The 12,494-nt window shown below is 38.0% G+C and overlaps 1 protein-coding gene across 1 annotated transcript; it reads left to right on the forward strand.

Annotated features, from left to right (window-relative positions):
* The first annotated feature begins 2,293 nt into the window (after window positions 1-2,293).
* LOC116003924 lies at window positions 2,294-5,478 on the forward strand. Its single transcript, XM_031243864.1, has 5 exons — window positions 2,294-2,336; window positions 2,843-2,932; window positions 2,990-5,010; window positions 5,213-5,269; window positions 5,356-5,478. The coding sequence occupies exons 1-5, from the start codon at window positions 2,294-2,296 to the stop codon at window positions 5,476-5,478; spliced, it is 2,334 nt and encodes a 777-aa protein (XP_031099724.1).
* The last annotated feature ends 7,016 nt before the right edge of the window (window positions 5,479-12,494 follow it).

A 12,494-nucleotide genomic window follows, 5' to 3' on the forward strand; every position in this document is an offset into this window, starting at 1 on the left:
TATCTGAAGATCATAACTTATGAATGTCAACGCCTTAGGATAAAATAATAATGTTAGGAAAATACGGGGTATTACAACACNAAAATATTTTGGACATACTTGAGTCAATTCCAATACTCGGAAATTAATTCTCCTTTTAACCCAATTAAAAAATTCTTCTTTTCTTTTTCAAAACATTTGGATGATCCACTAACATCCCTTCACAAAAGTAATTCAAGTGTAACTACTCTACACTTTCAACTCCACATTTATCACATAAGTCTCACATTTGACACATACATCTCAATGCATATAACATATACATTTCCCAACCTTAACATAGGCATAATACACAAAATACATTTACTCTTTACATGTACATAATACCACCTCCTTATAAGAAAATTTCAGCTTGGCGCAGTCCGAAAGATTGAGCCGGTAAAAATAATTCCCGAACTCTTTTTCACTTGAAATTTTTATGGTAGAACCCCAACTCATAGTACTTGATGTCCATAAAAAGTTTTGATCATTTTGATCCGCGAATAAACACAGAAAATTCCATTTTTGCCCTTGGCAGTGTGCTGTCCAGAATTTTTCTCTCTGGACCAGTTTTGGAAAAAAAATTCGAAAACCATACTTATACTACTCCGATCATTATGAAATTTTATATGCAGGTTTTACACTTATAGAACTACATATCTGAAAAAAATAGAATCAAAATACCTTACCAATTTTTCCCAATAAATCTCGGAAGTTACTGCCAGAAATCTATCTTGATTTTCAATATTTTCACAAGTATAAGCCTATATGGACATAAATACAACATATACATGCATATATTAGCTATGAACATGTACACAAAAACTACCAAAAATTCAAAGAGTAATTTCTTGAACCATCTAAGAGTTCCTCAAGTTAAACACATAATTTTCACATAACACATAGATTTCATGTACACCAATCAACCACAATTCACAACCTAGCTATCAATTATCTAGTTTCAAATAACCTCAACCAAATAAAGGGATTCCTTACCTCCTTGGGAGTATATTAACACCGTAGGATGAATTTTGGATCTTTTCCCCCAATTTACTCAAAACCCTAAGATCTAAATCAACACCATAACAACAAATATTAAGAACTTAAGCTTACATTCATGCTCTTGGAGGAAAAACAAAGCTTTCCACCGAATAAAATCGAAGTTTTACCGAATAGTTTGACACTTGTGAAGAAACTTGGCTATGGAAGCAAGCTTTAATGGAGGAAAAATGGTGAAGAAGATGAAGATAATCACACTTTCTCTCTCTCTCTCTTTGATTTCGGCAATTTGAAGGGAAATGGAAAAAAAATTAAAGACAAAGCTTATATATTATATGAGGGAGCTTGTAGGATAAGCCACATTATTTGGATCATCTTCAAGAATTAATTAAATAATAACATGTGGCTAGAAATGGTGACAAGTGTCAAAATCTTATGGTAACTCAAGAAAAATATCTTCAATTGGACTGGTAAGGGTCAAAACAGATATAATTTCGGTAGGAAATAATTTAAATAGGAATAATTCCGAAACTAAAAATTTATCTCAGACTGAAACTCAAAATTGGGCTAGGTTCGGTACACCGNTATATTATATGAGGGAGCTTGTAGGATAAGCCACATTATTTGGATCATCTTCAAGAATTAATTAAATAATAACATGTGGCTAGAAATGGTGACAAGTGTCAAAATCTTATGGTAACTCAAGAAAAATATCTTCAATTGGACTGTTCGGGATTAAAACAGATGAATTCTCGGGAGAAAATAATTTAATTCCAATAATTTTCGAAACCGAAAATTTACTCCAGACTGAGACTCAAAATTGGGCTAGGTTCGGTACACCGCGAAATTTCGCGATGTACGATCAAAAATAAATTTTTGCTGCTATGGGCTAATTTAATTAAATAGGAAATTCCAGAATAATAGTATGGTGTCTAAAAATCCATTTCCTAGGACAAACGGGTCCGAATACTAGCTCCTAAAATTTTTACGGTTCGTGACCGGGACGTACGATCGCAGCTTAATAACAACTATACTCACTTATAAAAATTCTTTTGAAATATCTGAAGATCATAACTTATGAATGTCAACGCCTTAGGATAAAATAATAATGTTAGGAAAATACGGGGTATTACAACACAAGTCAGCATGTACCCCATTCCCCAAATTCCCCCAAATTAACGAAACCTAATTAAAATGTAAGAAGAAAAATCCAAAGCTTGATCAGAGGAGCAAAGCCTAGTTCGCAGCTCAGGAGGATAACAAATTCTACACTACAATGACTTCTAGAAGTTTGTTAGGCACAAATCGTCCATCCACGGGTAAGTGTTCTTGTGAAATCAGAGTTTTAATACCTTTTGAGTTGTGTTTTTTGATGTGTGAATGTGCTGGGTACCTGGGTCCATGTTTCAGTTTTTGTGTTTATGTGAATGTGTGGTCCATGGGAGGGACTATTCTTTTAGTACTAAAGTGGTTTTTGTCTGTATATATGTGTTTGCAAAAGCTTATTTATTATTGTGCGATTGTGTTGGGGTCCATGTCTGAGTTGTCATGTTTATGTGAGTGTGTGGTCCATGTGAGAGGGAATGAATATTATTTTACTGCTAAAGCAATTTTTGTCTGTAAAGCCATGTATGTATGTCTGCTAAAGCCATGCATGTCTGCCAAAAGAAAAAAAAATTGGAGAAAGCCTATAATTATATAAGTTATGCAATTTGTAATGGTTTCTTGCATATCATTCAGTTTTTTGTCTATTTAAAAATAGTAGTTGAACATGTAGAAACTGGGTAACATACTGATGATGTAGTAGTTGGTTGGTCTTTGCCAGTTGAAGATGAAGTTAATGGTGGTAAGAACATTATTGTAGTTGAAGAGCAGAATGTGGGTGAAGATGGTGGTTTTGATTGGCTAGATGAAGGTGATGATTTGTAATTAAATTGGGATGATGAAGTTGATGTTAATGTTGAAAATGTAGCTGAACTAGTGAAAGGGGGTGAAACTGAGATATCAGATTCTGTGGGGGGAGAATTTTCAGAGTCTATGAATGAAGGCAGTGATGATGAGCAAAATCTTAATGTTGGAAATTCATCCACACCTAATATTCTAAGTGATAGATTAAATCAAATTGATCTAGAAGGGGAGAAAGATTGTGTGGAATCAGAAGATGAGCTTAGAAGCATTGGTTCAAGCTCAGATATTGAAGGTGAAAATAACTTGTTGGTTTATAGGGAAGGGGATGAGAAAAAACATGATTTTAAGTACAAAGCTGGTATGATTTTCAGTAGCAACTCTCAATTTAAATGGGTTGTAGAAGTGCATGAAGCAGTGAACAGAAAATCAATTAAGTTCACCAAGAATGACAAGAGGAGAGTGCAAGCAAAATGTAGAGTAAACCATTGTAATTGGGTCATTTTTGCTTCAAGGAGTAACCCAAGTTGTCCATTTACCATAAAGTCATTTGGTAAACATACTTGTGGAGCACAACAAAAGAACAAAACTATAACTTCAAGGTTTTTGTCTAAGTATTATAAGGAGGAATTCAAAGATAATGAAAACTGGGGTAGGAGGGAATTCCAAAAGAAAGTGAAAAGGACATTTAGATGTAATGTGTCTAAGTATCAATCTTATAGAGCAAGGAGAAATGCCAAGGAATCATTAATTGGAACACAATCAGAACAGTTTAACATGTTATGGGATTATTGTGAAGAGCTTAGAAGAAGCAATCCAGGTTCAACTGTTATGATGAAGTTGGACACAACTGATAGGGAAGGTAATAGGTGCAGATTCCTCAGATTATATGTCTGTTTTGCAGCATGTAAACAAGGGTTTTTGGCTGGATGTAGGCAATTGATAGGAATTGATGGTTGTCATTTGAAAGGGTTCCAAAAAGGAGGGCACCTTCTAGCTGCAGTAGGAGTAGATGCTAACAATTGCATGTTTCCAATAGCATTTGCAGTTGTAGAAGGTGAAACAAAAGAAACATGGAAATGGTTTCTTCAATTCCTTGCATCTGATGTGGAAATTCATAGTAACCCTTATGGCTGGACATTTATATCTGATAAGCAAAAAGGATTGGTTCAAGCTGTTGAAGAGGTATTACCTAATGTTGCACATAGGAATTGTGTAAGACATCTTCACCAGAATTTCACTAAAGATGGATTTGGGGGTCAGGTAATGAAGAGAGTATTCTGGGTAGCTTGCAAAGCCACTACAGAACTAGAATTTAAGCAGCACATTGAGGCAATGCATGTGCTAAATCCAAAGGCAGCTGAGTGGGTTAGTGAAAGGTCTCCACACCATTTCTGTCGAGCTTTTTTTGACTCATCTACCAAGTCTGACATGTTGTTGAACAATTTGTGTGAGTCCTTCAATTCTTCAATCTTGAATGCTAGAGACAAACACATTGTAACCATGGTGGAGTATTTAAGAATATATCTTATGAAAAGAATGCAACATAATAGGGATAAGATGAGGAACAATCCTATGAAAATTTGTCCAAAGATTGTAAAAATCATTGAAGAAAACAAGGAGAAAATAGGTGGCTACATTGCTTATAAGTCAAATGATGAATGGTGGCAGGTTGAGGATGATGATTTGAAGTTGTTTAGAGTGCACTTAACCACTTGTTCTTGTTCATGTAGAAGATGGGACTTGACAGGAATTCCTTGTGTACATGCAATTTCTGCAATTTCTGAAAATGGCCAAGATCCTATAGAGTATACAAACTGGTTTTATTCAGTGGAGGCTTATTTAAAGAGTTATGAACCAGCTATTCTGCCCATCTCATCTTCAGATCAATGGAGAAAAACAGGAGCACCACCACCCTTGCCTCCGAAATATAAGCCCCAGCCTGGAAGACCTAAAAAGTTAAGAAGGAAAGATCCTATTGAGAAGGAACCTATGCCAACTAAACTTGGAAGGATAGGAGAAAAGAAAAAGTGTGGACTTTGTGGCCAACATGGACACAACAAGAGAAGATGCAAGGCATCCAAAGAGGTAATATCATAATTCACTTTGTTTTTTCAATATACTGCTAATGTTTTTTCTCTAACACTTGTTATTTATATTTATTATAGAATACAACTATATCTAATGTTGAAGGGTTTAATCCGTAGCAATAACAAGAACAGGTACATTTTAAATACTTAATACGTTTCAAATTGTTTAAGTCGTACTAATTCATCAACTGTGAAAACAGCTTGTAGATATGGATTCTAGTGTGCCAGCCTTTGAATGTGGATTCCAGTGTTATGCAGTTTGTTGAAATGATTAGTTGAGATCTGAATAGTACATTAAATATATTAAATATGTCATCTAATATGTCTCTACTTGATTAAATAGACTATAAGGACATCTCAAGCTCCCCCACTTGATACTCAGAGCACACAAGAAGCAAGTACATCAACTCCAAAGAAAAGAAGTAGGAAACAACTCCACCCCAAGCAAAAACTGAGAAAGAAGTAGGATGGATTTGACAGGAATCTGTGATGACCCTTGTTTTGTGGCATGTGACTGTGATGACCTTATTTTTATGGTCTGTTGTACATCAAACTAGGATGGTCTTTTGTATATCAAACTAGGGTGATATCATTGTTTTTTTTTGGAATACTGTGATGGCCTTCTTTTTGTTTGAAATATCAGTATAGCATGTGCTGATCAACATTTATTAATATAACTTTTTTGGTGTAAATTGGAAGTAGAACATTTAGCAGTTGAAATGTCAGTATAGCATGTGCTGATCAACATCTATTAATATAACTTTTTTTTGGTGTAAATTGGAATTTTTCTACTTCATTTAGCAGTATACATATTGATTATGTACTTCTTTATATTTATTCATTTCTACTTTGAATTGAGAGTATACTTTAATTAAACTCAAAAGCAACTTTAATTTAATTCAAATCATGCATTACACAATCTAACATTACACAATATTGTCAATCCATGCATTACACAATCTAACATTACACAATATTGTGCTCACATAACTACCTAATTTAATTGAAGAAGTGTTACATTTTCATTTTCCATGCTCTGCATTTTGCACACAAATTGAAAGAAAATGGTTGCTACCACCAAGCCGCATGCAACACCTTTGTAAAATTGGAACTTATTACCACCTCGCCACTTCGCAAATAACTGAAGGACTAAACTCGGATACGGTCATATCTTAGGGACTGAGTCGGAAATTGGTTAAAACTCAGGGACTAAAGATGCAATTTTCCCATTCTTTAATATTTTTCAAGAGTGACGAAAATTCTTTACTAGATCTAGGTGTTGTGAATTCTTATCTTTTTACATTGATATGTCTCCCACACTTCTGGTGCCAAGGAATATCGATAGATATATAATGTCCAATTTTGGAAATGTATATATGGGACCTAGTCACTCTTTTATGAAATAAATTTATTTGACAGTTTTCTTTTTGAACTTCTAGTTTAGCCTAATTGGTATGCGGATTTAATTTTTGAAGATCATTTCATTTCATTCCATTTCAATTTGATCATATCTCCCCCTAATGCCGTGAATCGATCTTCATGTAGTCAGCGTATCCATTGCGTCTCTCTCAAAGGCAATAGTTGAGACAACAGATGGAGGTTTAGAGTTATACTATGATGGTTATGTAATAGAATGTACTACATACATAAGGATAGAAACGCAGATTGAGAAATGTTTGATTTGAAACCACATTTTAAATGTAAAAGGGGAATAATGATTTGTATTGTGCCAAAATTTTTAGAATTAAAGTAGTAGCATAAATACTGCATTTTCCCAACAAGTATCCGGCACATTGGAGTTTTGAAGAATAATGGTTTAGCAATAATTTGAACTCGATTAATTATGATGGATCTCAGCGCTGCACTATGTGTACTTCCCAGGGGGCCACCCATCCCGTAACTGCCGGAAGTCAAGCACGCTTAACCACAGAGTTCTTTGGCTATCTGGTTTCATTTAACCACATCCCTCCATGGTAAGCCACAGCGCCGCCCAGCTATGCAGCATGCCTGACTCGGCCCGCCTGACATACGCCCACATCCCACCTGGGACTGGACTTGGCTTTCGCCTTGCCATCGATTCGAACCCGTGACCTCGGCTCTGATACCAATTGATGGATCTCAGCGCGGCACTATGCTTACTTCCCAGGGGGTCACCCATCCCGTGACTGCCGGAAGTTAAGCACGCTTAACCACAGAGTTCTTTGGCTATCTGGTTGCCATATCCTACTTAAAACCAATTGGTGATAGGTAGGTGGACATTAACCATTTAACCACATCCCTCCATGGTAAGCCACAGCGCCGCCCAGCTATGCAGCATGCCTGACTCGGCCCGCCTGACATACGCCCACATCCCACCTGGGACTGGACTTGGCTTTCGCCTTGCCATCGATTCGAACCCGTGACCTCGGCTCTGATCCCAATTGATGGATCTCAGCGCGGCACTATGCTTACTTCCCAGGGGGTCACCCATCTCGTGACTGCCGGAAGTCAAGCACGCTTAACCACAGAGTTCTTTCGCTATCTGGTTGCCATATCCTACTTAAAACCAATTGGGGATAGGTAGGTGGACATTAACCATTTAACCACATCCCTCCATGGTAAGCCACAGCGCCGCCCAGCTATGCAGCATGCCTGACTCGGCCCGCCTGACATACGCCCACATCCCACCTGGGACTGGACTTGGCTTTCGCCTTGCCATCGATTCGAACCCGTGACCTCGGCTCTGATCCCAATTGATGGATCTCAGCGCGGCACTATGCTTACTTCCCAGGGGGTCACCCATCTCGTGACTGCCGGAAGTCAAGCACGCTTAACCACAGAGTTCTTTCGCTATCTGGTTGCCATATCCTACTTAAAACCAATTGGGGATAGGTAGGTGGACATTAACCATTTAACCACATCCCTCCATGGTAAGCCACAGCGCCGCCCAGCTATGCAGCATGCCTGACTCGGCCCGCCTGACATACGCCCACATCCCACCTGGGACTGGACTTGGCTTTCGCCTTGCCATCGATTCGAACCCGTGACCTCGGCTCTGATCCCAATTGATGGATCTCAGCGCGGCACTATGCTTACTTCCCAGGGGGTCACCCATCTCGTGACTGCCGGAAGTCAAGCACGCTTAACCACAGAGTTCTTTCGCTATCTGGTTGCCATATCCTACTTAAAACCAATTGGGGATAGGTAGGTGGACATTAACCATTTAACCACATCCCTCCATGGTAAGCCACAGCGCCGCCCAGCTATGCAGCATGCCTGACTCGGCCCGCCTGACATACGCCCACATCCCACCTGGGACTGGACTTGGCTTTCGCCTTGCCATCGATTCGAACCCGTGACCTCGGCTCTGATCCCAATTGATGGATCTCAGCGCGGCACTATGCTTACTTCCCAGGGGGTCACCCATCCCGTGACTGCCGGAAGTTAAGCACGCTTAACCACAGAGTTCTTTGGCTATCTGGTTGCCATATCCTACTTAAAACCAATTGGTGATAGGTAGGTGGACATTAACCATTTAACCACATCCCTCCATGATAAGCCACAGCGCCACGTCTCGAATCGAGCAGGGGCTGAACTCGGCCAACCCTGTCGACGCCCAACAAATTAGCTAAACCATTTGGTTTTGGTCATAATCTCATTATCTACATTTTATAAGGTTAATTTTGGAAGGAGTTAAAATTACCTAAGGAGCTAAAGTATGAGATGAGATCTCTAAGGAATTAATTCAAAATTAATCTCAGGAGAAGTTGGCGTAAATGATGGGATGAAATTCATGAGATGAGATTTCATGGGATGAGATTTCAAAGGGCGGAGATTGGCAAATGGGCTACAATTTGCCATGGGCATAGATTTGCTATAGGATGAAATTCCAAGGGATGCAATTCGAAGGGATGAAATTCCTAGTCAAAGAGATGAAATTTCAAGTCAACTACTATGGGATGAAATTCCAAGGGATGCCATTCGAAGGGATGAAATTGGATGAAATTCCTAGTCAAAGGGATGAGACTTCAAATCAATTGCTATGTGATAAAATTCCAAGGTATGCAATTCGAAGGGATGAAATTCCTAGTCAAAGGGAAATGGATGAGATTTCAAGTCAATTGCAATGGGATGAAATTCCAAGGGATGCAATTCAAAGGGATGAAATTCCTAGTCAAAGGGAAATGGATGAGATTTCAAGTCAATTGCAATGGGATGAAATTCCTAGTCAAAGGGATGAGATTTCAAGTAAAAAAACTATGGGATGAGATTTCAGGAGCCACAATTTCGAGGCGCTACAATTTAAAGGGCCGAAGTTTCATAGCATTTGAAGAGTAGTCATATATGGTGAGGTGTGATAAGAGATATGAAATGAAGGGTGATGTTAAAACGAAGAGTCTTGAACTCCCCGAGTGTCGTGTCTCACGTGGATGGCAAATTGGAGAATGTAGGTTTCCTATCTTTACTGTTTAGATAACACTATATAGAGATTAATAAAGTGAGGTAGTGAGAGTCCAAAGGTTGGATATGTTTGAGAAGTAAATGTGAATTAAAGGCGGATGGGGGCTAGAATGTCGTGGAGATTGGTTCAAAGCATACGAGAGAGATTTGATTTCCCTTGAGATATGATTGAAGGAGCTTGGAACACTATCCTGAGTGGCGTCACACTCGAGCTCCCAATCCTCAGTCGGTTGGGGAATATTATCGAACACTTTGTCTACAAGTTCCCTCCGGATCTCATCTTCTCAGATTGAGAGCGGGAGATGTGGGCAGTAGGTTCCTATCCCTTTGCAATATCTCGCCAAAGGGATGATCCTATACTCTTGAAGAGATCGGGGCCCTCGATCCAACAAGTTCATCCAAAACATACACACAATTTCGACAATCCCAAAGAAATCAAAAGTCATTCACAATTTTAGATCATGAACACAAAATCTCCATCCTTCCTAGCCCCTATCCTAAGGGCTAGCCCTTCATAGGCTTCAATAACATCATATCATTCAAATAGCAAAACATATTTACAAGATCAAAGTAAAAAGCAAATATCTTTAGGAAAAATGAAAGTGCAGGAGAGAATTCCAAAGAGAAATCAAATAACAATGAAAGAGTTTACCCAAAAGGATTCCCAAGCTATGGAGATCCCAGTTTCTCTTCTCCAAGGAGTTCTTCCTCCACTCACTAATCCTATCTAACCCTAATTTAAAATGAGAAGTGAAAGATTGACAAAAGGCTCCCTTCTCCCAGCTGAAATGTCCCCTTTATACTAAAATATCGCGCAGGGTTCTAGTGCCCGTCCACGCCAATCTACACGTGGATGCTCACTGGAATTATTCCACGCAAGCCCACACGCGTGGTGGGGGTTGTGGACGAGAATTTCTCCGTTTGCGTTTCCTTTGTTGTTTTTGGCTTGGTCTTTGCGTGCCCCTGTTTGGATTTGTTCTTCTCTATATCGTTCACGCTTTCCTTGGTTGATTTCAGCCTTTGATCCTGTGGAATCTTTCAAAACATACCACACAAAGCTCTTTTGCAATTTGTTAGCAAAATATCATGAAAATTCATATATTGCACCTTTCAAATCCTTGTTTTGGCAAGAAATCTACTTAATTAATTCTAAATAGTTAGGTACTTTTAGCGTCTATCAGCATTATTAAGGGATGAAATTGCAAGGGCAAAACTTCACAAGGGATCTAATTTCAGAGGGAAATAAATTGAAGATGCAATTTAATTAAAGGTTTCAATTACAAAAGCAATTTCATGAGATCTCAATCCTAGATTAAAGTATGATGGCCGAAATATATTCTAAAAGGGAAGGAATATGAGCTCAAGTTATATTTGGAAAGTAAACTAGTCCAAAATAGAAAGGGCCAAGGTTGAAGCAATTTTTGAATATCAATTTATCAAGATGGCGTGGACATCGTCAGGAAAAATTGAAGATCAATTATGCATGGACTTGGAGCACAAGATCACGGCAAGAATATTTTTAATGTCTCGCATAACTTAAAAATATTAAAGTCTATTCTAGAATGAAAAGGCTATGAATCTAGGTGACAAAGATTCAAAATTGGGAGCGTCTATTTCTAACAGACAAACTCTCAATGCTTATAAATAGATGAAGATTTGAAGCAACTGAAGATAATCAAGCATACCAAGAATTATAAGCGAAAAAGTGCTGCATACGAAATACACAAGCAAAAAATCTAGAGTGCTAATCTTCATCTAAGAGAGACTTGATCTACATTGAAGAATCTATTGAAGAGTCTCAAGTTGGAAGCAAACAAAATCTTATTTTCACAAACAAGTGGTTTCTCTACTGGAGTGTAGATAGGGGATTGTCACAAAGGAGTGTGAAATCCTTGTGCAGTGTCGGAGACACAGGTTGAAGCGTGATTAGTGTGGACTTGGTGATCAAAGCACTAAATCACAGGGCGTAACAAGTGTAGGCTTGGTGATCAAAGCACTAAGTTACGGAAGGGCACGATTAGTGTGGGCTTGGTGATCAAAGCACTAGATCGTAGAAATTTATTGTATCTTGCAACTAAGGAGTGTAGGATATAGTGAATTCCTCCTGGAGATAGGAGTGAGTGGAGCAGGAGGATTGCATACACCTCCGAACCACTATAAATTTCTTGTGTCTTTATTGCTTTACATTATTTATTTATGCATGCTTGATTCACACATGAAACACACAGTACACAATATTTATTTTTCTACTGTGCACAAGACACTAACAAACTGTTAAGTGTTTTGGTTTAATATTGGCTTAGCAATTCGAATTGGAGTAAAGTCTATTCACCCCCCTCTAGACTTTACCTTATCTTTTTTGGGACCAATAATTGGTATTAGAGCACGTGGTCTAATTGAGTCAACTTGTTCTTGACTGCTAGGCAGATCCAATTTACAAGTGTGTGTAATTGGATTAATTCTTTCAATCTCACGTGAAGATGAAGAAATATTTAGCACAAAATTTATTATTTTCACTTGACAAATTTGATGATTGGAAAGTTTGCATGCAGGTACATTTATCTGCATTACACATTGAAATGTGGGAAGTTATTTCCAATCGACTGATCGAAATATTGAAAGCTAATTCAGCATTTGTCCTATTACCAGACGCTTCTCAGTATGTATAAAAGCCAAAACCGGAGTGGACGTCTGAAGATAGAATAAGGAATAATCTTAACAACATTTCTAAGGATATTCTATTCAAAGCCGTAGATGATACTATCTTTCCAAAGATTCGAAAATGTGTAACCGCGAAGGAAATTTGAGAAACACTTATCAAGATTGGAGAAGGCGATGAACAAGAAAAGGATAATAAGCTTACAATCGCCATGAAGAAATTTGAAGATTTTAAAATGCTTTCAAATGAAAGTATTTCAGATATGGAAACAAGAATTATCAAAATTCTTGGTGAAATTAATGATCTAGGCAAGGTTATTAGTCAAAAGGAAATCAATCTCAAAGTGTTACGTTGACTACCATCTGCATGGGACATGAAAGTTA

This window comes from Ipomoea triloba, chromosome 14 (assembly GCF_003576645.1).
Source record: "Ipomoea triloba cultivar NCNSP0323 chromosome 14, ASM357664v1".
Taxonomy (NCBI): domain Eukaryota; kingdom Viridiplantae; phylum Streptophyta; class Magnoliopsida; order Solanales; family Convolvulaceae; genus Ipomoea; species Ipomoea triloba.